Raw genomic sequence first — 26,743 nt, forward strand, 5'->3', positions numbered from 1 at the left:
GTCATTTCTTAAAGCTACTGACTGGAGTCTGTCAACTGATACGCAACAAAGCCCACGACTTGAAATAGATGTATAGATGAGAATAAAACCAGGAAATCAGGAAAATGCAAAGTTCCTGCGCACAACTGTTGGCACGTCAGCTGCTGTTTGTTGCCGCACAGATCCACACACACACACAAAAATAAAGATATACATTCTATTTTTAAGTAATGATCCCAGATGACACTTAAGCACCACGTTCCCGCCACGAGTGCGACAGCCAGTTGTGGGTGTGAGGGAGGGAAGGTGAGAAAGGAGACGGGATGGTAAGTATAAAGTCACACGCAGGCTTGTTGCCATCACCAGTCATCTACCAGCCACACGAGGCATTCCTCTCCACAAAACACGACATGAACAACAAGGTTCGTACTCAAACTATCGCCATTTTATCAACGAGATTCACAAAACGACTGACATTACACACACACACACACACACACACACATATATATATATATATATATATATATATATATATATATATATATATATATATATACATCCTACATTTGAATTCAGTCGTATCTCTCTCAGTGAATGAAAATAAATGAATGATTTAAATCACATCAGATACCATTATACTCTGAAAGTATGGCAGCCATACCCTCCCACACATTCGATATCTTAGAAAAGAAAAACCTCAATACGACACACATGACACAGCCATTCACAACCATAACAATGTTTAGTTTAACGAGTGAACAATGAACCGGAACGGGACGAACGTTTCACTTCGTTACGAGAGTAACAGAGGAAACACCTGTCATGGCAGGTGCTACTGACCAGGTGTCGTCGTCTCCCACACAGGTATTCCTGGTTCTGCTTCTGGTGGGGGTGGCTCTCGCCGACCACAGCCCCCACGGACCCCCACCCGCCCATCATCAGCCTACCTACAACGACCAGGTCAGTCATCATAATGTCTCTCTATTCTTCGTAATACAAGAACTAAGGAAAGACCAAATGCTTCAGAAAACAGCAGAATATTGTTCGCTTTTAATGTAGAAGTGAGAGATCATAAAGTAGCGCTTGTGCATAATTTCATCTCTGTTTCCGACCTGTTTCCGACGTCCGCTGCACTGGGACAGCCCATGCCGCACAGCTTCGAGTATTCTGTCAGCGACGACTACGCCGGCACCAAATTCGGCCACGGCGAGGAATCCGACGGCAACACCGTCCGCGGCTCCTACAACGTCGACCTCCCCGACGGCCGCAAGCAGACGGTAAGCATCATAAGACGTTCGTATCACCTATGATATGCAAGGGAAGCACACTGGACTGCCTCCCTCCCTTCACTGTGTCAGCATGCACTGGCGATGAGTACCCGTAGTATAGCGTGTGTATTTCCCTCTCACCGCCAGGTAAACTACGAGGCCGACGACTACAAGGGTTACGTGGCCAACGTCCAGTACCAAGGAGAGGCCCAGCACCCTCACCAGTACAGTCCCCCGCAAACTTACAAGCCTCAGTACCAGCCTGCATACGGGCGTTGATCATCTCTACCCCCGACAACACACACAGCCACAACCAGCCTCCAACTGACTGACGCGATTACGACTGAACATCAATTCTTGTTATGTTTCTTGTCAGTGTTAACTAAGACGTGCTTCAAGTTACAATAATAAAATACTGTTGCTTAATGGTTCTTTCCTTCTATCACCGTCTTTACGAAATGTGTGCTTCAGGAATAACGTAATGCATCTGTAGTGGGCTTGATACATAAAACAAGTACAACCGATACTGAGGACAGTTATAAGAGCAGTTCAGGTATTAAGACTGGTATACACCAGGAGCATACTCCACATACTGGCTTAACAATCAGTATGAATATTATGTATGTTGAATCCAGACAACTTCTACACACGTAAAAAAGGTGCTTGCTTTTTTTGGGAGAGAGAGAGAGAGAAGAGAGAGAGAGAGAGAGAGAGAGAGAGAGAGAGAGAGAGAGAGAGAGAGAGAGAGAGAGAGAGAGTACATAAATACATCCTTCCTGTCTCCACATATATAATAACAACATATGGTCGTACTCGTTCAACAAAACCTTCCCATCTCCATATACTTAACAACATTACGATACAATACTCATCATAAAAACAAACTCGACAGCAAGGCGCCCAGTACAAGCTTCTTATTCATCTACCTACACACCGTAAACATCTGGAAAATCAATGAGAAAAAGGAGTTGGTGGATGTGTCCCAAGATCTCGACACGCGGCGGCCCAACACCCACACACGATCCCCACCCGTGCAACCCACAGGAAAAGGATCAGCTGTCACGGACCGTGCATGCAGCGGGAGGGAGCGTGGTCTTGATCCTGAACACCCGAAGAACAAAGTGTTTATTCTCTTTTCTCTCATTTGGCAGTGACGAAATGACGCTGTTTGCCGTGATGTGGGCCAAGCACTCGGTAGCCCTTAATGCGAAGTCGGCCATTTGCTCCCAGTCGCAGGATCTACGAGACAGCGAATGTATACATTCCCTACCAACTGCTTATACATCATACATGAAGTACCGCTAACCAATGACCTCACGCCTGTAGAAAGAACAACAAAATCCTTAAGTCACTTTTTGCCACATTTTCTTCGCCCTCCAGGGACCGGCGGGCGGTCCAAGTCTTGACGTTATGATCTTCCCTGCCCGACGCACGCATCTGTCGCTCCAGCTTACACCCTTTGCCTACCTCCACCTTCCCTCGTGGTGCTCCTCCTCAAACGTTAACCTGTCGTGCTACCATGGGTCTACCACCCACCCCACCCGCTACATCTCCCGTGTTTCCTGCAAGCTTTACGAAACTTTCCCTTGCCTTCACCTCCCGTCTACCGTCTACTTTGGATGCTCTGACAGTATCTATTCTTTACTATCCCTTTCCCATTTCATTTAGTTCAATTCAGGCGAATATAATAGAGAGACATCCCAGCGTTAAGGAGGAAATATGGAACACGGACAAGAATATATAACTACGCTCCTCTGAAGACTTTACTGGAAAAGTTTTACGAGGATCCCGCATCCTTGTCACCTAACACGGGCGTAGGAATAAAAATCTTTTGAACCTAACAATCTTGAGGAAAGTGTGATCTCTTTCTACATGGTATATGCGGCAGCGCTCATGTGTCCGCCACGTAGAAAAAAATTGTGTGTGTGTGTGTGTGTGTGTGTGTGTGTGTGTGTGTGTGTGTGTGTGTGTGTGTGTGTGTGTGTGTGTAACACCTTTCACACGTCGCTCCCCGACCGTTCCAATTGGTGGGTGAAGACGGGTGAGTGAACTCAAACGGCTCATCTGCCAGGAGGATCAAAGTGAACGCACCCAGGCTCCTTGTCGCATGCTTTCATCCAAGGGCAACTGACCATCCCGAATTCAAACCTTAAATCGAAGCTCGTCAAATCGCTCAACGCAGCGAGTGCCCAACGCTGATGCCCAAAGACACCCGTGGGACATCCATAGGATACATTCAGACTTCAACCTGATCATGTTAGGAAATGGAACGTGGATATGTCTCTGAAAAATATCAAAAATCCTTCAGCCTTCATTGAATAATGAGGAGTCAAGTACTCGCACACTCTCACCCGGTCTAAGAAAAAAAGAAAGAAAAACGGAGTGAGAGAGAGAGAGAGAGAGAGAGAGAGAGAGAGAGAGAGAGAGAGAGAGAGAGAGAGAGAGAGAGAGAGAGGTTCAACGACGAAAGAGTAAAACTGCAAACAAATGCCTCAAGGAGAAATACACGTTTCGTTCACGGGTGCACCAGATAACGCAGGCCGCCGAGGGCGTGAGGCAGAGTGGCCATATACTTTTTCTAACACACCCGTGGCTCTGATGATTTCACCTACTCTCGCTTGGAAATCAATTCATGTCAAGAGTCCCGTTGAAGAAGCAGGAGGACCTTGCCTCATGAGAAAGAAGACAAGTTGCCTGAGTGAGTGTAATAATCGCCACGCATTACGTCACAATGGTGTAGCCTGATGATTCCCAATACCTGAATCAAATCATCTATCATCCTTTCCCCTTTCGGAACTAAATCAGTTCAGGTCGTCTATAAAGGCTCTCAAATATTTTGTTTCTGCCCGGGAATCATTGCGGTTGCTCGCCGCTCATGTCTCTTTCGAGGAGAACGACCAAAGCGACGCGACACAATACTTAGGAGAGAAAACAACAGTAAACTGTAAATTAAAAATGTGAGGCTCAGTATGCAACAGTTCGTTGATTGTAAACAATACTGAGCAATATGTCAAAATCCTTCAGGGTACACAAGACAGGAGGAAAATGCTTACTCTTAATACATAAGAGGAAATTTTCAACAAAAATGGTTAAACACACGTACCTTTTTACCCCTTTAAGAATCACTCAGTACTTAAGCACAAACAAGTTTACAACTGCATACTAACATTTTCCGTCAATAATTAATGTACTCTTAAAAATAAAAAAAAAAAATTGCGGAAGTAAAAAAATTACAGAATAACACTCAACAATTGATTATAATTAGTAGTACTTCTCATTGATGGTCACTATGAACTACTCCACGTTTCATTAGCGTATAATGTGTGTACTTTACAAGCTCATGCTTTCCTCACTCTTAACCACCACAGACGCACGTCACACACCTGCCGGGAGGAAGGCAGCAGCAGATGTGAGTGTGTGAGCGGCGAGAAGACATCAACAGGAGACGGGATGGTGAAGTATAAAGGCAGAAGCACATTGCACACCACCACCACTCGTCCATCAGCGACACAAGCCTTCACAACTCACACCATGTTTTACAAGGTTCGTGGTTGGAACACCATAAATTCATCACCTTACGACTACGTATAGCAGGATTTAGAGTCATGCTATTACTATTTCATGTACTTCAAAAAATGACGCAGACGACTGTTATTTCACTGCTGAACGGATCAGTTACCTTCTGTAATAATCATGTTCACTATTATACGTAAAGTGACTCGCAGATACGAACGTCATTATCATCCGAAGGTCATCATGTTATCAAAATGGTTATCAACTATGACTCCCGGTAATGACCTTCTTTTCACGGGAAATATTGTTGAAGAACTAGTTATCAATAATGTATGTAGGAGCGTCTCTTACTTCCCAGTGACCATCATTTCACCCACAGGCTGCCCTAGTGTTGGTGCTGACGGGCGTGGCTATCGCTGCCCCGAGTCACCAGCCCACCTACAAAGAGGTTAGTTTAACGTAACTTGTTATGTATATACTGCGTTTAGTTATGGCCGACTGTGAGTCCTAATGACAATCTTTGAGAATATCGGTGAATATCTCCGACACACCTAACACACCGTAGTATCATTTGCTAATCCACTGATGTTGCTGTACTGGCGCAGCATCCTATGCCGCACAGCTTCGAATACAACGTGAAGGACGACTACGCCGGTACTGACTTCGGCCACAGTGAGGACTCCGACGGCAAAACCGTCCGTGGTTCCTACAACGTCCAGCTTCCCGACGGTCGCAAGCAGACGGTAAGGCCGCTACGTCACACGATGAAAAACTGAAACATGAAACTAATGCAATAACATTTTTGCTCCTGTTTATCAACAATATTAAATAATTTTCTCCACGCCAGGTGAACTACGAGGCCGACCACTACAAGGGGTTCGTAGCAGATGTACAGTACTACGGAGAGGCCCAGTACCCCTACGACCACGGTCCCGCCGTCACCTACAAGCCCCAGTACCAGGACCCACACAGGCCCCAGCCAACTTACCAGCCACAACCATCATACCAACCTCATCCTTCCCACCAGCCAGAACCCGCTTATAACTAGGTCTTCCACAACACAATGATGAGAGCTACTTCCACCCTAGTCACTGTTGCTCAAAATGTTTGTTGTTAAAATAAAACTGTTTGCATCACATCCTCTCTCTCTCTCTCTCAACTTACACCCCATCCGAGATCTATTTAACTCGGTACCTTTAGTCAGGAGAAATATGTGATCTCTTCGGTGTACCTAAGCGGACTAATGTGTATCAGTCGTGTGAGAGTCGGGCCTCCCCTGGGGGAAACATGATTATCATATCTAACATTGTGGGTGATGATTCTCATTGCGTTAAATAATCTACGACTAAATATAAACCACCATCACCATCCTACAGAGTTCCACTCCCGAAGTAGGGGGACAAACTGAGTATCAAAACCTTAAAGTCTGGCAGGTTAAAACGACATGAATGCCCTCACGACATGCATCAAACTAATGCAATCAATACCACTGTATTACAAAGATGATCAACTCATAAGCAAGTACTGTCTTTATTTCGTACAATTTTAGCCTATAAAATACATTAATATTCAAACGCTATTTCTAAAAATTCATTTATGAAGAGAGTAATCGTATGCATAACTTCAATATGTTCGCATCAACTTTACGAAGTATCAGAAGTGTGGGGGAGCTCATGTCTAACACCTTGAGGCACTTCAGTGTCTCTTGCCCTCGCAACAACTTCGGCCACGACTGGATAATCCCACAGCAACACCGTCCGTGGCTCCTACAAATGTCGACCTCCCCGACTGCCACAGAGAGACTATAAACGTATTCAACAACATGAATTCACCATCAAGTTCACTGAATTGTTTTCCTTCCCCATCTATCATGGAAGGTGAGATGATGTAACTCAGTAGGATCATTTCCCTACCGCAATGTACATTAAGAAGCTGACGCCTCCCCTAACATGAGCTACATTGCTACTTGGGAGAGGCCCCGAGCCCTCACCAGCACACCCCCGCAGATACCAGTTTACGTTTGGGCCTTGGCCACCTCACATACCAGATACAAGATACTCACAACTCACGAACGAAAAGGCGACGGATGCTTCCTCCCTCTTCTTACCGTCCTTGCAAACAAAATCCCTTTATCGATCACATTCTCACACAATACAACGCGGTCAGTTCTCCACATTCCGGCCAAACTCGGTATATTTCCTCAACTCTCCTGGGACCGCTGCATCATGACGCAATACTGGGGGCTATCTTCCACGCCTGACGCATCTGTTGCACCAGCTTACGTCTCTTGCACTCACCATCCGTCTTGGTGTTCCTCCGGCGTTTGGATGTTGTTCTCCCATATGGCTGCCGTTCCCTACCAACCACGTCGCCCCCGATTTATGCAGGGGCTTAAAATGCTCTGTGTTGCACTGACATGCTGTCTACAGCTCTCCTTTGCTACTTTCCTCTGACCCGGTAAATTCATTTATTCTGAAGTCTTGTCAAATTCATTCACAGTCTACAGGGAAACATCACGATGTATGGAACAGAAAATACATATAAAAAGACATGGACGCTCTTTGGAAGACTTTAGTCTCAAAGGCCTTGAAGCTTCCCGCCTCGTTGTCTACTGACAAGGATGTGGGACGAGTCGAAACCTTCTGACCTCAGTAATTTTGACAAATATGCTGTTTCTTTCCGAGGAGTTATGACCACCAAGAAGTTTTTACGATACAGATAAATAATTACAAACATTATTTACCCTTTTATAAATACCGTGTGTGTGTGTGTGTGTGTGTGTGTGTGTGTGTGTGTGTGTGTGTGTGTGTGTGTGTGTGTGTGAATAAAAATATAGTGTACACGAAAATGTTTGTGATTAATTGTTAAAGTCCTGCTTTATCACATCCTTACAGTCACTTTTCCTGAATAACTTTCAAGAAAATATTTGACCGATGATTACATCAAGTTCTGTATATCATTCACGCCATCAAATGACATCTCACTCTTGGACACCATAATTATGCCAGTTCAAACTTCATTAGTGTTGAGTATGTGTGATTTACAAGCTTGTGCTTTCCTCTCTCTCTCTCACTAACCACAGACGCACATCACACACATGCCGGGAGGAAGGCAGCAGATGTGTGTGTGTGAGCGGGGAGAAGATATCAACAGGAGACGGGATGGGAAGTATAAAGGCAGACGCACACTGCACACCACCACCACTCGTCCATCAGCGACACACACATCCACAACTCAAACCATGATTCACAAGGTTCGTGGAAGGGGCACCATTCCATATCATTCATAAAAATAATCGAATTTATACGAGTGAAATTTCAATGCCAATATACTTAGCATTTTTTTCCAAAAATAAAAAAGTAATGTTCATATGAGCGAACTAGAGTATATCATGTGCTTCACAGATGATAAAATCACCCGGAGGTCATATAAATCACCATAGTTATCAACCTCGGTTCCCGGCAATGAACTTCTCTTCATGGGAAATGTTCTTAAAAAGAGACATCCATAATATATGTAGTAGCATCTGTACTTCCCAGTGACTATCATCTCTCCTACAGGCAGCCCTGGTTCTCGTGCTGGTGGGCATGGCTCTCGCCACCCCGTCTGACCCCTACGCTGCCCCAAGTCACCAGCCCACCTACAAAGAGGTTAGATAAATAATCACCTAACCAATCACCATCCCTCCGATCCTTGTTTATTTACTGCAAACTGTCTCTGTTAAAAAGATAATAACAAAAACTGATAAATATCTTCGGTTCAACGAAAGCAATGCAATATAATTTGCTAATTCATCAATGTTTCTGTACTGGCGCAGCATCCTATGCCGCACAGCTTCGAATACAACGTGAGGGACGACTACGCCGGTACTGACTTCGGCCACAGTGAGGACTCCGACGGCAAAAGCGTCCGTGGCTCCTACAACGTCCAGCTCCCCGACGGTCGCAAGCAGACGGTAAGGCCACTTCGTCGCTCGATGAAAAACATTAAAATAATACCCTCATATTTCACACTAGTTCATTCTTAATAATTACTCACGTTATTTACTCTACGGCAGGTGAACTACGAGGCGACCACTACAAGGGGTTCGTGGCAGATGTACAGTACCAAGGAGAGGCCCAGTACCCCTACGACCATGGTCCCGCCGTCACCTACAAGCCCCAGTACCAGGACCCACACAGGCCCCAGCAAACTTACCAGCCACAACCATCATACCAACCTCAGCCTTCCCACCAGCCAGAACCCGGTTATAACTAGGCCTTCCACCACACAATGATGAGAGCTACTTCCACCCTAGTCACTGTTGCTCAAAATGTTTTTTCGTTACAATAAAACTGTTTGCATCACATCCTCTCTTTCTACACCCCATCCGAAATCTGTTCATTTAAACTCAGTAACATAGCGAGAGTATGTGATTTCCTCAGTGCAACACAGAAAGTACATCTGCAGCTGTCGAGTGATATTAACCATATCTTTAACATTCTAACTCTAAACATAAAATATCATAACCCTGATTCATTATCAACTTTCGAAATATGAAAAAAAAAAAGACAATGAAATCTTGAGTCTAGGTAGTTTGAACGACATGAATGCCCTCTCTGCATACTTAACAGGTACTAAGTCAACACAGTTAATGCCACTGTAGTACAAAGCTGACGAATTTCTCTACATTATTCTTCGTTTGTTTCTGACGGCAAACGCATCGAAAACGCTTATCAGTGCATTCATAATAATTCATAATATCAAAATTTTTGTAAAACAATTCATGGCCAAATCGCATGAATAACTTCGCCATGTCTGTAAGAAACTTACAAAGTTTTAGCACTGTTGACATAGCTCAAACAACACCTCAGCCAGGGCGAGGAACCTGACGGCAACACATATGGTCCTTGGCACTACAACGTCGACCTCCCCGACGGGTTAACGGCAGACGCTAAACGTATTCAACTATAAAAACGCAAAACAAAACAATCACGTTAAACCACCGAAAAACTCCCTGAACTGGGTTTTTTTTCTCCATCAATCTTCTTGTAAGATGAGGTGATGAATTCCCTCAGTCGGATAATTCATCATTGGCTTCCATCAAGAAAAAGCAATGGTTCCAGAATAGACCCCTGCGGCAAGCCACTGGTCACCTCAACCAATTTCGAGACGGCTGGCTTGGCACGCGTCCTCTGTTCCCTTCCTGTTACATTATCTATCCATCGAAGTATTCATTCCTGCCTGAAGATCCAACTTCTTTCCCAGCCGAATATATGGTACAGCGTCAAATGCTTACTGGCAGTCCTGATACAAACTTTCAACCAAGTCCTCATTGTTTGTCTGAAATAAGGCTCACTCGCACCTTCGTAGAAAATGGGAAGTTGTTTAGCATGACCGCCTTTCCCTTGAATCGTGTTGTCTCAAGGTGAGGTACCTTCTCTTTCCCAGGGAGTCTTCAATTTGCTTTCTGATTACCTTTTCCAATACCTCACACTCGTTAGGAAAATCTGTCCGTAGTTCAGCGCCTCCTTCCCTTCTTCTTTCATATATAGGCATGACATTTGCCCTCTTCCACTCGTCTCACTTTATCCTGTGGTTTGGCAAATGCATCTGCATACACACACCTTTATTACGTGTATAGAAATTTCAAAAGGAATATAAGCCTTAGATGGGTCAAGATACTTTCGTATATTGTTTATATCTGTAGATATGTGAAAGCTCTTCTAATATCTTCTCCCTTTTCATCTCACTGGTGTGGGAGATATAATGTCTTCCCATCTTCCACAGCGATAACAATTTTAAATTTGTCATTCAGTTCTCTGAATATCCTTACAGACATCCTCCCTGACACTTCCTTGTGAATTCCTTGGTTTGGTTAGTTTTTCTTTCGCTGAAAATGTGTGTGTGTGTGTGTGTGTGTGTGTGTGTGTGTGTGTGTGTGTGTGTGTGTGTGAATAAGAAGATATAGTTCACGAAAATGTTTGCGTTTAATAGAAAAAAAATGCTGCTTTATCATCTTTACGGCCACCTTTTCTGAAGAACTTTTAAAGAAAATAACTGACGAATGGTTACAGTTAGTTACATTAGTTACATTCACTCCATCATGTAACATCTCACTCATGAACACCATAAGACAGTCCAAACTTCATTAGTGTTGAGTATGTGTGATTTACAAGCTTGTACTTTCCTCTCTCCTAATGATCACAGACGCACATTACACATGCCGGGAGGAAGGCAGCAGATGTGAGTGTGTGAGCGGCGAGAAGATATCAACAAGAGACGGGATGGGTAGTATAAAGGCAAACGCACACTGCACACCACCACCACTCGTCCATCAGCGACACACACATCCACAACTCGCACCATGATGCAAAAGGTTCGTGGAAGGGACAATACATTCAGTATCACTCATACAAAAGTAATTCACACCACGGAAACTTCATCGCAGGAATATCTAGTAACGATGTTCATGTATCATAGGCGTACTATATCATCAAGTGGCTCACAGATGATAAAAATCTCATTTTCACTTTGAGGCCTAATAAATCACCATAGTTATCAACCTCGATTCCCGGCAATGAACTTCTTTTCATGGGAAATGTTCTTAAAAAGAGACATCCATAATATATGTAGTAGCATCTGTACTTCCCAGTGACTATCACCTCTCTCTCCTACAGGCAGCCCTGGTTCTCGTGCTGGTGGGCATGGCTCTCGCCACCCCGTCTGACCCTTACGCTGCCCCAAGTCACCAGTCCACCTACAAAGAGGTTAGTTAAATAATCACCTAACCAATCACCATCCCTCTGATCCTTGTTTATTTACTGCAAACTGTCTCTGTTAAAAAGATAATAACAAAAACTGATAAATATCTTCGGTTCAACGAAAGCAATGCAATATAATTTGCTAATTCGTCAATGTTTCTGTACTGGCGCAGCATCCTATGCCACACAGCTTCGAATACAACGTGAGGGACGACTACGCCGGTACTGACTTCGGCCACAGTGAGGACTCCGACGGCAAAAGCGTCCGTGGCTCCTACAACGTCCAGCTCCCCGACGGTCGCAAGCAGACGGTAAGGCCGCTACGTCACACGATGATAAACAAACATTATACTACTACCCTAACATTTACACTAATTCATACTTAATAACTTCTCACGTTATTTTCTCTACGGCAGGTGAACTACGAGGCCGACCACTACAAGGGGTTCGTAGCAGATGTACAGTACCAAGGAGAGGCCCAGTACCCCTACGACCATGGTCCCGCCGTCACCTACAAGCCCCTGTACCAGGCCCCACACAGGCCCCAGCCAACTTACCAGCCACAACCATCATACCAACCTCAGCCTTCCCACCAGCCAGAACCCGCTTATAACTAGGTCTTCCACCACACAATGATGAGAGCTACTTCCACCCTAGTCACTGTTGCTCAAAATGTTTTTTTCGTTACAATAAAACTGTTTGCATCACATCCTCTCTTTCTACACCCCATCTGAAACCTGCTCATTTAAACTCGGTAACACAGCGAGAGTATGTGATTTCCTCAGTGCAACACAGAAAGTACATCTGCAGCTGTCGAGTGATATTAACCATATCGTTAACAACCTAACTCTAAACATAAAATATCATAACCATCTTTCAAAATCTTTGAAGAACAATCCATGACCAGATCACATGAATAACTTCGCCAAGTGTGTAACAAATTTGCAAAGTTTCAGCACTGATGGTATAGCTCAACTCAGTCACGGACTACTGTTGTCACTACCCTCGGCCAGGGTGAGGAACCCGACAGCAACACAGTCTGCGTTCCCTACAACGTCGACCTCCCCGACGAGCTAACGGCAAACGCTAAATGTTTTCGACAATGAAAACGCTCAATAAAACAGTCACGTTGCCACTGAGAAGCTCTCTGAACTTTCATTTTTCATCAACTGTCTTTTAAGATGAGGTGATGAATACCCTCGCTCGGATAATTCATCTTTTACTTACATCAAGAAAAGCAATGGTTCCAGAATAGACCCCTGCGGTAACCACTGGTCTACCTCAGCCAATTTCGAGAAGATTGGCTTGGCACGGGTCCCCTGTTCCCTTCCTATAAGACAATCTATCCATGTTAGTATCTATTCTCCTTCGCAAGATGTCATCCGTTTACTTTCTTATTACCTTTTCCAATACCTCACACTAGTTAGGGAAACCTGTCCGTAGTTCAGCGCTTCCTTCCCTTCTTGTTTCATAAACAGGCAAAACATTTGCCCTCTTCCACTTTATCTTGCGGTTTGTCATGTGCAACTGCACACACACAGACACACACCTTTATTACGTGTGTAGAATTTTCAGAAGGACCATGAGCCTTAGAAGGGTCAAGATACTTCGTATATTGTTTATGTCGATAGATATGTCAGTGTTCTGATATCTTCTCCCCATATCATCTTACTAGTGTAGGAGATATATAGTGTCTTGCACTGTGAAAACAATCCTAAACCAGTCATTTAGTTCCTTGAATATCCTCACAAACATTCTCTCAAACACTTCCTTCTAAATTCCTTGGCTTGGTTAGGTGTCTCTTTCTGTCTTTTTTTCCCGAAAATGTGTGTGTGTGTGTGTGTGTGTGTGTGTGTGTGTGTGTGTCTCATCATAACACATGCTTGACCAGAAGCCACTCCACCGGTCCCATGGGCGAGACATACAGATAGGGTGAACTCACACGGATCATCTGCCGGAAAGATCCAGGTGGACGTAACCCCAAGCCCTCGTCCCACGCTTTCATTAATGAGGAACTCAAATATTCTTTCATCGAAATCTACTAAAAAATTCCATCCAATTCCATACCACTCTTGACTCCCAGACACTAATGCACACAGGACACGTCGGATTCGTGACATCCGGACAACTGTCAAAAAGAATACAAACATGATAAGACGGGGTTAAAACGTATTCGTGATACAGTGTGTAAAACCTTCCTGCTCTCCTACATCACCAGGGTCAGGCACCCGCACATTCTGTAGCGGTGTCAAAATTTACAAATGACGCACGAAGCATAGACATACAGTGGAAGAAATAGATCCCTCGAGCTACGTACATAAGGGGAACCTCTACACCACCACATTAATCTACATGTGTGATCTATTTCCACAGGAGGTAGCTTTTTCAAAAAAAATAAAAATAAAAATAATGTGATGACATACACGTGCGAGTGTTTAAAGTCACACAATACGAATTTTCCCAGGAAGACTGAATTTTCTACATCACAAAAATATATTACAAGGGAAAAAAAAAATCTAAAATTTGAAATGCAAATTTTTTCCCCAAAAATAACCTTGGCAAAAGCCGGACAGCCAGTAGTAATAGCAAGTTGTTCCATTGTATCATTCACTCCATCGTGTACCGTCTCGGTGATGGTCATCATTAGCTAGTCCAAATTTAACTGGTGCTCAGCGTGTGTGTGTGTGTGTGTGTGTGTGTGTGTGTGTGTGTGTGTGTGTGTGTGTGTGTGTGTGTTTTCCAAATTTATACTTTCCTCACTCTTACCGACCACAGACGCACATCACACACATGCCGGGAGGAAGGCAACAGATGTGTGTGTGTGTGTGTGAGCGGCGAGAAGATATCAACAGGAGACGGGATGGTGAAGTATAAAGGCAGACGCACACTGCACACCACCACCACTCGTCCACCAGCGACACACACTAGCATCCAGCATGATTCACAAGGTTCGTGGTTGGGACGTCATGCACACTTATCTCACGACGAACGTGAGGTAGAGTTCGGTGTCAAACTATCACCACTTCGTCTCTCATTCTCTCGAAGTAACGTACAGGACTGACATTTCATCTCTAAGAGATCTAACTACGCCGACTACATTAGACATAACGAGAATATATTGAGGCTCGAGGAAGGTAAAATAGTCACATTTTCCCACTCTGTGATCAGCACGCTGCACATCTCCATGGCATTACTAAGCTCTGTATTTCCGTCAGCAAATCTCTACTTCACGGTAAACACCGTTGTAACCAAACCAATTATAATGTACGTAGGGATACTTCGACTTCCCACTGACCATCACCTCTCCCACAGGCAGCCCTGGTTCTCGTGCTGGTGGGCATGGCTCTCGCCGCTCCGTCTGACCCCTACTCTGCCCCAAGTCACCAGTCCGGCTACAAGGAGGTGAGTGGATGATAGCGCTTACAGAGTAACAATCACATCTGACCTCAGCATATTCAAGGTTGTACTCACCAATGACAAAACTATGCGAAACTTAACACATAATCTTGGCACACCAAAAACAATGGGAGATTATTTGCTAACCTAATGCATCAATGTTTCTGTACTGGCGCAGCATCCTATGCCGCACAGCTTCGAATACAACGTGAAGGACGACTACGCCGGTACCGACTTCGGCCACAGTGAGGACTCCGACGGCAAAACCGTCCGTGGCTCCTACAACGTCCAGCTCCCCGACGGTCGCAAGCAGACGGTAAGGCCGCTTCGTCACACGATGAGAAACTTACATATGAAACTAATTCAATAATATCTTTGCTCCTGTTTATTATTACTATTGTACAATTTTCTCCACGGCAGGTGAACTACGAGGCTGACCACTACAAGGGGTTCGTGGCAGATGTACAGTACCAAGGAGAGGCCCAGTACCCCTACGACCATGGTCCCGCCGTCACCTACAAGCCCCAGTACCAGGACCCACACAGGCCCCAGCCAACTTACCAGCCACAACCATCATACCAACCTCAGCCTTCCCACCAGCCAGAACCCGTTTATAACTAGGTCTTCCACCACACAATGATGGGAGCTACTTCCACCCTAGTTGCTTGCTTTTAATGTTTCTTGTTACAATAAAACTGTTGCATCATTTCCTCTATCAATACATCCCATTCATTAATCAACTCAGTAAGTTTATTTGAGAGTAATTATGTCAGTCTTTCGACGTTAATGACTGGGGGCACATGCAGCTGTCATGTGACACTAACAGTCCAGTGACAGACGGCGGTGCAAATGAGTGGGAATACGCGCAGATGTCACATGACATGAAAATACTGGTGACAACCAGGCGTAATCCCAAAGCAATACCATTCACTAGTCTCTCTTCGATAATGACCTATATATATATATATATATATATATATATATATATATATATATATATATATATATATATATATATATATATTATTTAAGAAATTACCATCCGTACTTACAGCATCACCTCCCGAGGTACCAAGAGCAATAAAGTGAAAACGAATGAGAGATGTGTCCTTTACAGCTTAGCATGACGTGACCATGAGAATGCCCCTACTGCAAAACGTAATTGTTAACACGTGTAATTAAGGGTAATTGTGATTACAATACTCTGCCGATTATTTTAAAAGCATAGATACATTTTGTTTATTAGTGGCAATAAAGGCCTGCAAAGTGTATTTACCTTTAACGTATGATAATTTTTGTTTAGGGAAAAAAAAAAAATCTTTTATGACAATGTGTTTGTTAAAAAAAATATAAAAGTTTCACTGCAATTAACTCAAAATCGTGAGGAGAGCTGATTACACATAGCAGGTACTGTATTTAGCGATACTGCTGAAAAAAACAATCGTTCAACACAGAATAACTTCTGTCTGAATTCACTTATGAACACCAGAGTGTCAAATGCATGTCTACAATAAGCAGGGAACAAAATGCATAGTCTGAATTAAATCCTTTCATATGCACACAGGAGAAGTTTGAATTCATATCTATGTAGTGGACAGTAATCTCCTAAAGTACAAAAAAATGGACGAGTTGGTGCTGAGAACCATCTACCTTCAGTTTACTTCACATTACAGCCATAATGAACACACACACACACACACACACACACACAAACACACACACACACATATATATATATATATATATATATATATATATATATATATATATATATATATATATATTTTTTTTTTTTTTTTTTTTTTTTTTTTTTATACTTTGTCGCTGTCTCCCGCGTTTGCGAGGTAGCGCAAGGAAACAGACGAAAGAAATGGCCCAACCCCCCCCATACACATGTACATACACACGTCCACACACGCAAATATACATACCTACACAGCTTTCCATGGTTTACCCCAGACGCTTCACATGCCTTGATTCAATCCACTGACAGCACGTCAACCCCTGTATACCACATCGCTCCAATTCACTCTATTCCTTGCCCTCCTTTCACCCTCCTGCATGTTCAGGCCCCGATCACACAAAATCCTTTTCACTCCATCTTTCCACCTCCAATTTGGTCTCCCTCTTCTCCTCGTTCCCTCCACCTCCGACACATATATCCTCTTGGTCAATCTTTCCTCACTCATTCTCTCCATGTGCCCAAACCATTTCAAAACACCCTCTTCTGCTCTCTCAACCACGCTCTTTTTATTTCCACACATCTCTCTTACCCTTACGTTACTTACTCGATCAAACCACCTCACACCACACATTGTCCTCAAACATCTCATTTCCAGCACATCCATCCTCCTACGCACAACTCTATCCATAGCCCACGCCTCGCAACCATACAACATTGTTGGAACTACTATTCCTTCAAACATACCCATATATATATATATATATATATATATATATATATATATATATATATATATATAAGCACATTAAAACCCCCTGATCTTCCTGGATCCTTCGTACACGTCGGGGAAAAGAGAAAAAATCCTCAGATGATGAATGACAGGGTAAAAAAGTACTTTATTTAAGCTGTATTACTAAGTACAGTACTTGTTCCCTGTAATCAGCTCTACTCAGCTTTGAATGAATTAAAATGAAACATTTATTTAATTTTTTTGTACACACACACACACACACACACACAACACACAACACACACAGACACACAACACACACACACTGAATGTGTGTAACATTCTCTTTGTCATAAGCGATTATCTTCTCCCCATGGAAACTGTGGCCATCCTCAGATACAGCGAAATGCCCGAGCTCGTCTTTTGAGACAAGGACACTTCTGGGTTATGATGAAAGAGGCGCTGCTTAATATCCTCATTAGTGGGAGTTATCATCAACTGTTCTCCATACATATGTTGTGGTGTTATTAATATACACAAGATGAAACCTAACCTGTGAAAACCCGTTGATCAGTTCTCAGTCTACCTATTTACACCAGAGGGCGGCATGTAAACATACGATATGACTTAAGGTTTCGTCCACTAAGGCTTTCCTATATGCGATGCCTTAGTGGTAAAATTCCTGTATTAATCATATATTAAAAAAAAAAGAGTAAAAACCTTGTGGCTCTGGGAGAGAAGGATCGTATGTAAACATTCCAGAAGATGTGATCAATATTATAGGATAAGATTGAATACTCAGTATGAACCACAACAACACATATCCCAAAAGCAAGGGTTCATTCTGACACCATACAGGACCTTGCCATCTAAACTGTGCATCATTTCCATACTAGATGACATATTCTGACGTATTCTTACGCTGTGAAAGGAAATCAAATTATATCATTAAACAGCCTAACACACATCAATGATACTATGTATTATTATACTAACAATAATAGGAAGAATTAACGTACAACTTGATAGCAAAGTACCTTTAAATGACCGTTAATATTTATGACAGATGAAGGCAACGCAGCTCACACCAGCATGCAACACAACAACCGTAAACGAAGGGGAACGAGTCAAAAAAAAAACAGTCCACAAACATGGTAGATGGCGCACGCATGACGACCTACATTTAGCTTCCAAAGACTCCCGCTCCCCGCGGCGCTCAGCCCGCGTGGCATCTGCAGGTGTGCTTGCCTTCAAACAATCCCCCACCAAGGTCGACCGGGTAACACCACATCACGATATTAGGGCTATTCCAATAGCCTCCACAACAAACACGTTTCCGCATCACTTGTCATCGCCAAGGTGATGAATGCACTGTGCGCCTGCCGGGTCTATTAAGTTTTTGACCATGATCACACAAAACTCGATGTTTGCCGTAAATATTCATGAACCTCCCACAGGCAGCCGTAGTCATGGTGCTGTTGGGCGTGGCTCTCGCCGCACTTTCTGGCGCCCCCTTTAAGCTGGCCAGAGTCACCAGTTCGACTACAAACACAGTCGAAAATGATATATACATCGTCTGCCATTAGCGAAGACAAAACATCATCCATGTACATAAGAAGTCATTGGAACTTTATGCATGTTAACCTAGTAATGCGGCAATCATTAACAACCAAATTAAATACATTATTACTGCTCGTGTAAACTTCAGGCCTGTCACATCTCGTCACAGGATGGTAGGCCGTAAAGGACAGTTCGCTAGCCAAAACCGAGGAATCTGACGGAGACAAGTGTCACGAGGGTTTCTTAAACTGTTCTGCGCCCCGATGAACGAAAGCACACGGTAAGTAGTGTCCGTAAACTATAAGTTACATGCCGACTTAGAAAGTCTAAGAAAGAAATAAAATATGAATCGACGTATAATCTTAACTGTCATTGATTTTTCCTCTATGGTTATCATATTTTTGATCAGTGCTTTGTGTCCTCATAGCAAACTCATCCCATCAAAATGCAGCAGAGCACTAGGTGATACACCAGAAGTTACTGGTAATACCAACAGCTGTGAAGCCTGTTCTCAATGTAAACAAACACCCAAGACACCCCTGCTTCCTCCTCCTCACCTCTCTACATCCACACTCTCCACACGTCCAGTCCACCTCGGACCACCGGTTTCTATCGAGCACCCTTTCATAACACCATATCCTCCCATGGTTTACAATCAGTCTCCATCCTCCTCCTTACGCCACATCCACTTCGGAAATATCCAACCCGCCTGACTGAACTCTACGACCCATTCTCGTCATATACACAAGTTTCACCTGCCACCAGCCACGACTGCTCTGCAATCTGTTTTTTCGTCCAATAAACATCCAAAATGCCTGGCATTAATCCCTCTTTTGAACACAATGATATCTGCCCAAATCGCGCTCTCCATGTTGAGAACTATTACAAAAAAAATCTTAATCAACTGTATTCATTTTAACTTTGATACAACAGAGAAAAAGTCGTCATTCCCAGCTGGTCTAATACCGTAGTTACCGATCTGAAATGAACAAACTGGTGTGGGCGGAGAGAGAGGGTTGGCGGAAACCAGACGCGCAAGACAAAAGCAGGTAAAGGGAATACGCACAGTACAGAAGAAAGAGTGAGGCAAGTAAATATCAATGGATGTCCAAGAGTGAATACATGGGAGGTGTTTGAGAGAGAGAGAGAGAGAGAGAGAGAGAGAGAGAGAGAGAGAGAGAGAGAGAGAGAGAGAGAGAGAGAGAGAGAGAGAGAGTGTGTGTGTGTGTGTGTGTGTGTGTGTGTGTGTGTTAGGAGAATGTAAGGACTTTGGCTTGGGGGGGGGGTGGGGGGGAGAGAGAGAGTGATTCAGGTAAGGAAGAGAAAAATCGGGGGTAAAGGCAGACGACCAGTTGAGAGAACGGGCAGCCACAGGAGGGCAACGGAGTGGAAGGTGTGAGAGAACCTGTTATAATTCCACTGTGATGCGTGACCTGACCAACACCATGTAAGAAGACGTGTGGACTCTGAAAAAACAACACAACTTAAAATGAGCACACACACACACACACACACAAAAAAAGGATTTCATTTTAAGGCGGTTGTTGCAATTTCTGCCAGACAGCAAAACGAAGATCATCAGGAGGCGACCATCAAATGTTAAAGGTATCGTGAATATCAACACAACCTGTATATTACGTCCTGGGGCAGGTATATCCTGACGTAAGTCACACAGAGTTCCCGACATTATTCAAAAGCAAACAAAAACAAAACAAAAAAACGAACACAAATTTCTGCACCTGGAAATTGCCCTGCGAGCAAATGGGATAAAAATCTTTCGTTGCCTGATTCGATTTCCCGAGCATGGACACAGATAACGCGGTGATGGCCATATGTTCACGAAGATAATCATTCAGTAGTCGCGCGTTTCCACTACGCTTTTTCCACCTAATGGCTATGATGATCTACAGAAAAAGCTTCGATCAATGATTATCAATGATGATCTACAAAAAAAAGATCAACAAACCTGAGAAAAAAAAAAACAATTTTCACAAAAAAGGACGAAAGAAAATTACGATACATTAAATCAGGAAAATGATGTAACGTTAACCGAAATGCTAAAGGGTATCTCGCGTGTTGCATAATTCTGGAGCCGTGTTAACATCAAGGGTCTGCAATGTATACATATCAACCCTCCTGCGGGGTCGGGCTGAACTCTCTCTGGGGAGTACGTGGAAGTCTAAAGCTATTATACCGACCTCCATCGCGACTGGCAAAGGTACTGTACAGCTTCGCCCAGGCGGCGACAAGGACTTTAAGCTTACGCTTAGCGTGTCCCCGGACTTCAGACTACGACTGTGTCCACCTAAGTCGTACACGCCACCTTCCGCAACAGTGCGGGATGCTTCACCTACCACAATCTGGAATACGTCCCTACACTTTCTTCTGTGAGGCACCGCTCACACATAATAAACCCACATGCGCTCCCAACACAGACTCGCTCACATACCACTAACTGTGTCCTCTACATATATGTACCTATATAGAAAATCCTTACCCTCTCGCAGTCTCCCTCCACACTCCAAAGTCACGTCGCTCACACTCTTCTAATCAATCCTTCATTACCCAATCCCACGTAGACATCTATTCCATCCAAAGGCCATGTATCACACTGCACTAACACATCAGCCTTTAGCATCCTGTGTTAAAGCATTTCATTACCATACACTACCACTACTATCATGTTTTGCAACATATTTGCAACGTATTTCTCTCCCTCCCTCTATCTATCAAGTTTTGCAACATTTTTCTCTCCCTCCCTCTATCTATCTATCTATCTCCCTACTTTTGTAAGCGATTACGCATCATCACAATCTAAAATACATCACGTGACCCACGCTGAAATTTCTACTATTAATCTCCCGCAGGTTTTCTTCTGTCCATCCAACCATGTTATTACCTGCCTTTGTAGGAGGAGGATATATAGAAATTCTTGCTCAGTTTCTCCCTTATGTTTTCCTTGTGAAGATGATCACCACCCCCTCACCCTCGCCCATACAGGTCGAGTGTGTATAGATGATGAGTTTGTCGAGCGTGAAATGAAGATGAGTCTGTAGAGGGTGAAGTGATTCTAGGTCTCCGAGGGGTGAAGATGCGCTTGGTGTGATGTGATGAAGATGCGCTTGGTGTGATGTGATGTGATGATGGGTTTGTTGGAAGATACGCTGCATTCGTTTCAGAATGTCGGTGTTTCTAGTTCTGAGTTACTGCAGTCTTTTCCTCGACAGTGCACACACAGAGATATTGCAATGACATTCCAGTCTTCTTAAAATCACAAATTACTTTGCCAATGATCACCAAAGCTTTTTCTGATCTTCAGTCCTCGCGTAGCAACACGTCCAATACAACTTCTTCACAGTGTTCTTGTATTTCTACTATAAACCTCGTCCTTTGTGAAACCCTAAGGACAGCAGTTTCGTTTTCCAAAAAAAAAAAAAGAAGTCAAACTCGTAATCTCTGGGAAGACAAAATTCACAGAAATATAACCTTACATCAAACTTCCTTCCTTAACAGTCGCTGCATTGAGTCTGGGCAATCTCGACGACTTGTTTTTGAAGTACCATCCTATGGTGCCCTTCACTAGATAACTCCTCTTTTGCTATCAAATCCATTAATGACCTATGGCGGTGTTTTGTATATATTTCGATGCAGGTCGAAGGCTACTGCAATCTACATCTTACGCACAAATTCGTGTACGAGGGTACGTTAAGCGCCTGCGTCCTGAACCGTAAGTTGTTTTTCGCCGTCAAATGCGAACCCTCACTCTGCGTTTGCCCTGCAACTTCGGCATGATCTCTTCATAGTTAGGTAGGTAGGTAGGTGCCACATCCCTACCCTTCGTCATCGTCCTCCCCCCCACATTTCCTACACTCACCATCCTCCCTTCCCACCTCCCTTCGCCTTCGTCCTCACGCATCCATCTACCTTCCCGACATCCTCCTCCTCTTCCAGCTACCTTATACTCGCATTTCCAGTCCTTTCAGCTATGTGGCTACGCTACCCTACAACACTAACTTTCACAGGTCGACATTTCAAATAGCACCTACCAAGGAAGCTTCCTCCCCGAAAGACAGATGAAGGTTAAACCTCTCCGTCAATGCTACTGGCTGAGCTACTGTTAAAGCCGTGTGCTTCCCTCCCGTGCATTCCTGTCACGTAACACGCCGTCCTCAAAGACTCCTCTCACGTCCAACGTTGTCATAATAATTCTTCCTTCATGACCTTTGTGTCAACAACTGGTAAGCACTTTCTAACGCTCTCTCAAACACTTCAACCTCCAGTCCTTAAACCTTCTATAAATGTGTACGATATACATATGCCTGTCTGGGTGCTCTACTCTTAATACATAGTTCAGTCCCACTGTCCACTGTATTTCACATAGTATTAGGAGCTGGACCAAGATCAGAACGATTGCAGGAAAGAAACCTGCCAGTCTCAAACATCGGAACGAAACACATCAGTCAAAATAACTTCAGAAGTTGACAACTGAAATATTTTCATCAGTATCTTCATGTCGCTTTGGTTATTCTTAGCGCTGCGAAAGCTAAACAAACAAAGGTTTGAGTAACCTCATCACGGATACTCAGTGAGATTTGGCTCCCTCTGTGTGTGTGTGTGTGTGTGTGACTCTTGCGACTTCGCCACCTTCAGCGTGCTTGCCGTCAACAGGTTTCCGTCACGGACCAACAACAGCATCACTATATAAAGCGGCGACAGGATCTTCTGGCCATCACTCGCTCCTCTGCCTACACACATCAACCACTCGCAATCAGTATGATCACGAAGGTGATGTTTTGTTGTCTCTACTGGTGTTTAGTTTTCATATCTACAGTTTTACAAGATCGGTCAAGACAACAGTAATACAATTATTGTGTCGCAAAAAAAAAAAAAAAGTTGATGTAAAATCTATCGTCTCGAGAAGGTAACCAAAAATTCTGTTCCGTCTCCAGACGTCCCTGGTGCTGGTGGTGGTGTTGGTCGGCGTGGCTCTAGCCCTCCCGTCTGACGCCTACGCTGCCCCATATCAACACCCCGGCGGCAAACAGGTCAGTCCTAAAGTCACAGGCACGTCTAACACATCGGACGCGAATACTATATAAATTACTAATGTGTATTTGAGCTATACGACACCCAAACTCTTCAGGATGGCATGCCGTACAGCTTCCAGTACGACGTGAAGGACGAGTACGCCGGCAACGACTATGGCCATAGCGAGGATTCTGACGGAAACACCGTCACAGGTTCCTACACCGTCCAGCTCCCCGACGGACGCAAGCAGACGGTAAGCTGACGCCAATCTACAAATGTTGCCAAAGCACCGAAGTCAATACTTCCGTACTAGCGTCAAGACTGTTCATTGATCCTTCACTTTCAGGTCAGGCACTGTAGGTTTTTCTTATGTAGTCTTTAACCCTGTAGTAAATTCAACCCATCGCAAAGTAGCATAAATCCTCTCTTAACGACCACGAATTCACTTGCCAATGTAAAAACCCACGACAGGTGACGTACGCAGCCGACCACTACAACGGGTTCCAGGCTGAGGTCAACTACGACGGTGAGGCTCAGTACTCTCACGAGTACGGTCCCCCCGTCACCTTCAAGTCTCAGTACCAGGATTCTTACCACCCTAAGCCTTCGTACCAACCCAAGCCTTCATACCAGCCCAAGCCATCATACCAACCGAGGCAATCATACCAGCCCAAGCCATCATACCAACCCAGGCCATCATACCAGCCCAAGCCATCATACCAGCCCAAGCCATCATACCAACCGAGGCCATCATACCAACCCAGGCCTTCGTACCAACCCAAGCCTTCATACCAGCCCAAGCCATCATACCAGCCCAAGCCATCATACCAACCGAGGCCATCATACCAGCCAAGGCCATCATACCAACCCAGGCCATCATACCAACCCAGGCCATCATACCAACCCAAGCCATCATACCAACCCAAGCCAACATACCAGCCCAAGCCTTCATACCATCCCCCACCCTCATACAAACCCAAACCCTAATACTAACCCAAACCCTCACATCAATGGTAATCTTGTCAACCACATTCAGTTATCATACACAGGAGTGGACTAACTAAAACAAATGTAATGCATTTCCATCCAGTTGTATATGTAATATCCAAAATAAACCCTAATGCATATTTCAGTTTTTTTTTTTTTTTCTCAACCACCGAATATATCAACGTGTCATATCCTAATACCTCAGAAGTACATCGGCTGGTCCGGGTGACAAGAAATTTACCGCTGCAGATCGATCGCATCCTCAACTAGGAGCAAAGCAGGGATGGGGTATACGCTGGATGGGCTACACGCTGGATGGGGGTACACGCTGGACGGGATACACGCTGGACGGGGTACACGCTGGATGGGATACACCCTGGACGGGATACACGCTGGACGAGGTACACGCAAGACGGGGTACACGCTGGACGGGTTACACGCTGGATGGGATACACGCTGGACGGGGTACACGCTGGACGAGGAACACGCTGGACAGGGTACACGCTGGATGGGATACACGCTGGATGGAGTACACGCTGGATGAGGTACAGTGTACGCTGGAAGGGATACACGCTGGATGGGGTACACGCTGATAAAACACCGATAACACCGAGGAAGTTCGAGCCATAGTCGATATCCTGACGGTAAGACCTCCTGGTCTGATCGTCTTATCATCAAAAAAGACGCAAATCTTTCCGAAACTATTATTCAATTCCAGGAACATCGCGCCTGGTGCAAAGCAAGACGACCGATACGGATCCTTATCTTTCAAAATCGGGCCAAAGGCTGTTCTCTTACGTAGACTATACCAAGCAAGGGACACCTTCCATGATGGCTACGATGACCTTGTACGTAGCAGGTACCAACAAGATAAATGAAACCAGTGGTCTAAGCACCACGTCGAGATCGTGAGAGGAAACACACCAGGGGCGAGTTACACTGATCACTGGTGAAATCCCGTCACCAGAAGGGCCAACACCACAGTCTGGACATCCACATGTACCTTATAATCGGACCATAAAGCGATTCGAGAGAGGTTAGATTCTGGGGAACCGTGTTAGCATTGTTTTGATCCTCGTGCTTCCATAAGGATGATGACACTTGAGTTCCACCACTGTCCAGCACTCCATCATAATCCCATACACTCCCATACCTACATCAGTCACCATCCTGCCTCCCTACTGCCCAACAAACTCACAAAACTCGACTGCCAGCAACCTACAACAGCTACTCCACTGCCGCCGACTCGTACTCCAACCTTAAAATGGTACAGGAAGCCACCAGCAATCCTTCCAATGCGGAGTGTGTGATACACGTGTGACTTTATAACAAAAGGGAGAAGGTACTGTACAATTCGGGTGGTGAACACCATCGACAGATACCTCTAGCAGGACAGCTTAAGTCACCATAATCTCTTCACATTTCTGAACCTGCTTTTAAGAGGCATACCTAAACACATACCTTAAATAAACACCTCTTTCCCGAGCTATACACTTCCTCACTCGCACTGCTACACATACTGCCAACAGGTACCTTCACACATACCATACATACACACCTCCTACACAAACCCTCGTACTTACCTTACACATCCCCACACACCTACATGAAAGTTCAAACCTACCACACACGTATATTCTCTTCATATAAACCATACGTACATCCTCACACATACCCACTACATAAACCAACACACATACCATACATACACACATCCTCGAAAACGCCTCTAACTTCTCTTTTAACTGGGTTATTGGAGAGAGAGAGGATAAGACGGAGATGAAAAGACCAAGTGAAGAAATATCTAACATTCGTTTAAGGCCCACATATATGGAACAGGTTTACTTGAAGT

The 26,743-nt window shown here is 44.3% G+C and overlaps 6 protein-coding genes across 6 annotated transcripts; all 6 read left to right on the forward strand.

Moving 5' to 3' along the window:
- The first annotated feature begins 345 nt into the window (after positions 1 to 345).
- Positions 346 to 1,847, forward strand: LOC139758095 (pro-resilin-like). The gene is made up of 4 exons (XM_071679181.1): positions 346 to 401; positions 847 to 942; positions 1,125 to 1,259; positions 1,398 to 1,847. The coding sequence occupies exons 1-4, from the start codon at positions 390 to 392 to the stop codon at positions 1,527 to 1,529; spliced, it is 375 nt and encodes a 124-aa protein (XP_071535282.1). The 5' UTR covers positions 346 to 389; the 3' UTR covers positions 1,530 to 1,847.
- A 2,834-nt stretch (positions 1,848 to 4,681) lies between these two features.
- LOC139758093 (pupal cuticle protein Edg-84A-like) lies at positions 4,682 to 5,891 on the forward strand. Its single transcript, XM_071679180.1, has 4 exons — positions 4,682 to 4,793; positions 5,143 to 5,211; positions 5,369 to 5,506; positions 5,611 to 5,891. Exons 1-4 carry the CDS (start codon positions 4,701 to 4,703, stop codon positions 5,809 to 5,811), a joined length of 501 nt encoding a protein of 166 aa, XP_071535281.1. The 5' UTR covers positions 4,682 to 4,700; the 3' UTR covers positions 5,812 to 5,891.
- Positions 5,892 to 7,786: 1,895 nt separating this feature from the next.
- On the forward strand, positions 7,787 to 9,092 carry LOC139758092 (uncharacterized). Its single transcript, XM_071679179.1, has 4 exons — positions 7,787 to 8,016; positions 8,324 to 8,413; positions 8,581 to 8,718; positions 8,821 to 9,092. Exons 1-4 carry the CDS (start codon positions 7,861 to 7,863, stop codon positions 9,037 to 9,039), a joined length of 603 nt encoding a protein of 200 aa, XP_071535280.1. The 5' UTR covers positions 7,787 to 7,860; the 3' UTR covers positions 9,040 to 9,092.
- Positions 9,093 to 11,426: 2,334 nt separating this feature from the next.
- Positions 11,427 to 12,198, forward strand: LOC139757943 (pro-resilin-like). The gene is made up of 3 exons (XM_071678881.1): positions 11,427 to 11,512; positions 11,680 to 11,817; positions 11,923 to 12,198. Exons 1-3 carry the CDS (start codon positions 11,450 to 11,452, stop codon positions 12,121 to 12,123), a joined length of 402 nt encoding a protein of 133 aa, XP_071534982.1. The 5' UTR covers positions 11,427 to 11,449; the 3' UTR covers positions 12,124 to 12,198.
- Positions 12,199 to 14,173: 1,975 nt separating this feature from the next.
- On the forward strand, positions 14,174 to 15,785 carry LOC139758102 (pupal cuticle protein Edg-84A-like). The gene is made up of 4 exons (XM_071679189.1): positions 14,174 to 14,454; positions 14,819 to 14,908; positions 15,081 to 15,218; positions 15,323 to 15,785. The coding sequence occupies exons 1-4, from the start codon at positions 14,443 to 14,445 to the stop codon at positions 15,521 to 15,523; spliced, it is 441 nt and encodes a 146-aa protein (XP_071535290.1). The 5' UTR covers positions 14,174 to 14,442; the 3' UTR covers positions 15,524 to 15,785.
- Positions 15,786 to 23,483: 7,698 nt separating this feature from the next.
- Positions 23,484 to 25,038, forward strand: LOC139758098 (uncharacterized). The gene is made up of 4 exons (XM_071679185.1): positions 23,484 to 23,661; positions 23,826 to 23,921; positions 24,020 to 24,157; positions 24,376 to 25,038. The coding sequence occupies exons 1-4, from the start codon at positions 23,650 to 23,652 to the stop codon at positions 24,889 to 24,891; spliced, it is 762 nt and encodes a 253-aa protein (XP_071535286.1). The 5' UTR covers positions 23,484 to 23,649; the 3' UTR covers positions 24,892 to 25,038.
- Positions 25,039 to 26,743: the final 1,705 nt, after the last annotated feature.

The sequence above is a fragment of the Panulirus ornatus genome, chromosome 29, assembly GCF_036320965.1.
Source record: "Panulirus ornatus isolate Po-2019 chromosome 29, ASM3632096v1, whole genome shotgun sequence".
Taxonomy (NCBI): domain Eukaryota; kingdom Metazoa; phylum Arthropoda; class Malacostraca; order Decapoda; family Palinuridae; genus Panulirus; species Panulirus ornatus.

What these genes read in the sequence shown, in the direction of transcription:
- LOC139758095 (XM_071679181.1), top strand. An exon ending in AGCCTACCTACAACGACCAG is followed by an intron (nt 943 to 1,124) that starts GTCAGTCATCAT and finishes GCACTGGGACAG; the next exon opens with CCCATGCCGCACAGCTTCGA. An exon ending in CCGACGGCCGCAAGCAGACG is followed by an intron (nt 1,260 to 1,397) that starts GTAAGCATCATA and finishes TCTCACCGCCAG; the next exon opens with GTAAACTACGAGGCCGACGA.
- LOC139758093 (XM_071679180.1), top strand. Translation starts at nt 4,701, where the DNA reads ATGGTGAAGTATAAAGGCAGAAGCACATTGCACACCACCACCACTCGT. An exon ending in CTCACACCATGTTTTACAAG is followed by an intron (nt 4,794 to 5,142) that starts GTTCGTGGTTGG and finishes TTTCACCCACAG; the next exon opens with GCTGCCCTAGTGTTGGTGCT. An exon ending in ACCAGCCCACCTACAAAGAG is followed by an intron (nt 5,212 to 5,368) that starts GTTAGTTTAACG and finishes GTACTGGCGCAG; the next exon opens with CATCCTATGCCGCACAGCTT.
- LOC139758092 (XM_071679179.1), top strand. Translation starts at nt 7,861, where the DNA reads ATGCCGGGAGGAAGGCAGCAGATGTGTGTGTGTGAGCGGGGAGAAGAT. An exon ending in CTCAAACCATGATTCACAAG is followed by an intron (nt 8,017 to 8,323) that starts GTTCGTGGAAGG and finishes TCTCTCCTACAG; the next exon opens with GCAGCCCTGGTTCTCGTGCT. An exon ending in CCGACGGTCGCAAGCAGACG is followed by an intron (nt 8,719 to 8,820) that starts GTAAGGCCACTT and finishes ACTCTACGGCAG; the next exon opens with GTGAACTACGAGGCGACCAC.
- LOC139757943 (XM_071678881.1), top strand. Translation starts at nt 11,450, where the DNA reads ATGGCTCTCGCCACCCCGTCTGACCCTTACGCTGCCCCAAGTCACCAG. An exon ending in ACCAGTCCACCTACAAAGAG is followed by an intron (nt 11,513 to 11,679) that starts GTTAGTTAAATA and finishes GTACTGGCGCAG; the next exon opens with CATCCTATGCCACACAGCTT. An exon ending in CCGACGGTCGCAAGCAGACG is followed by an intron (nt 11,818 to 11,922) that starts GTAAGGCCGCTA and finishes TCTCTACGGCAG; the next exon opens with GTGAACTACGAGGCCGACCA.
- LOC139758102 (XM_071679189.1), top strand. An exon ending in ACCAGTCCGGCTACAAGGAG is followed by an intron (nt 14,909 to 15,080) that starts GTGAGTGGATGA and finishes GTACTGGCGCAG; the next exon opens with CATCCTATGCCGCACAGCTT. An exon ending in CCGACGGTCGCAAGCAGACG is followed by an intron (nt 15,219 to 15,322) that starts GTAAGGCCGCTT and finishes TCTCCACGGCAG; the next exon opens with GTGAACTACGAGGCTGACCA.
- LOC139758098 (XM_071679185.1), top strand. An exon ending in AACACCCCGGCGGCAAACAG is followed by an intron (nt 23,922 to 24,019) that starts GTCAGTCCTAAA and finishes CAAACTCTTCAG; the next exon opens with GATGGCATGCCGTACAGCTT. An exon ending in CCGACGGACGCAAGCAGACG is followed by an intron (nt 24,158 to 24,375) that starts GTAAGCTGACGC and finishes AACCCACGACAG; the next exon opens with GTGACGTACGCAGCCGACCA.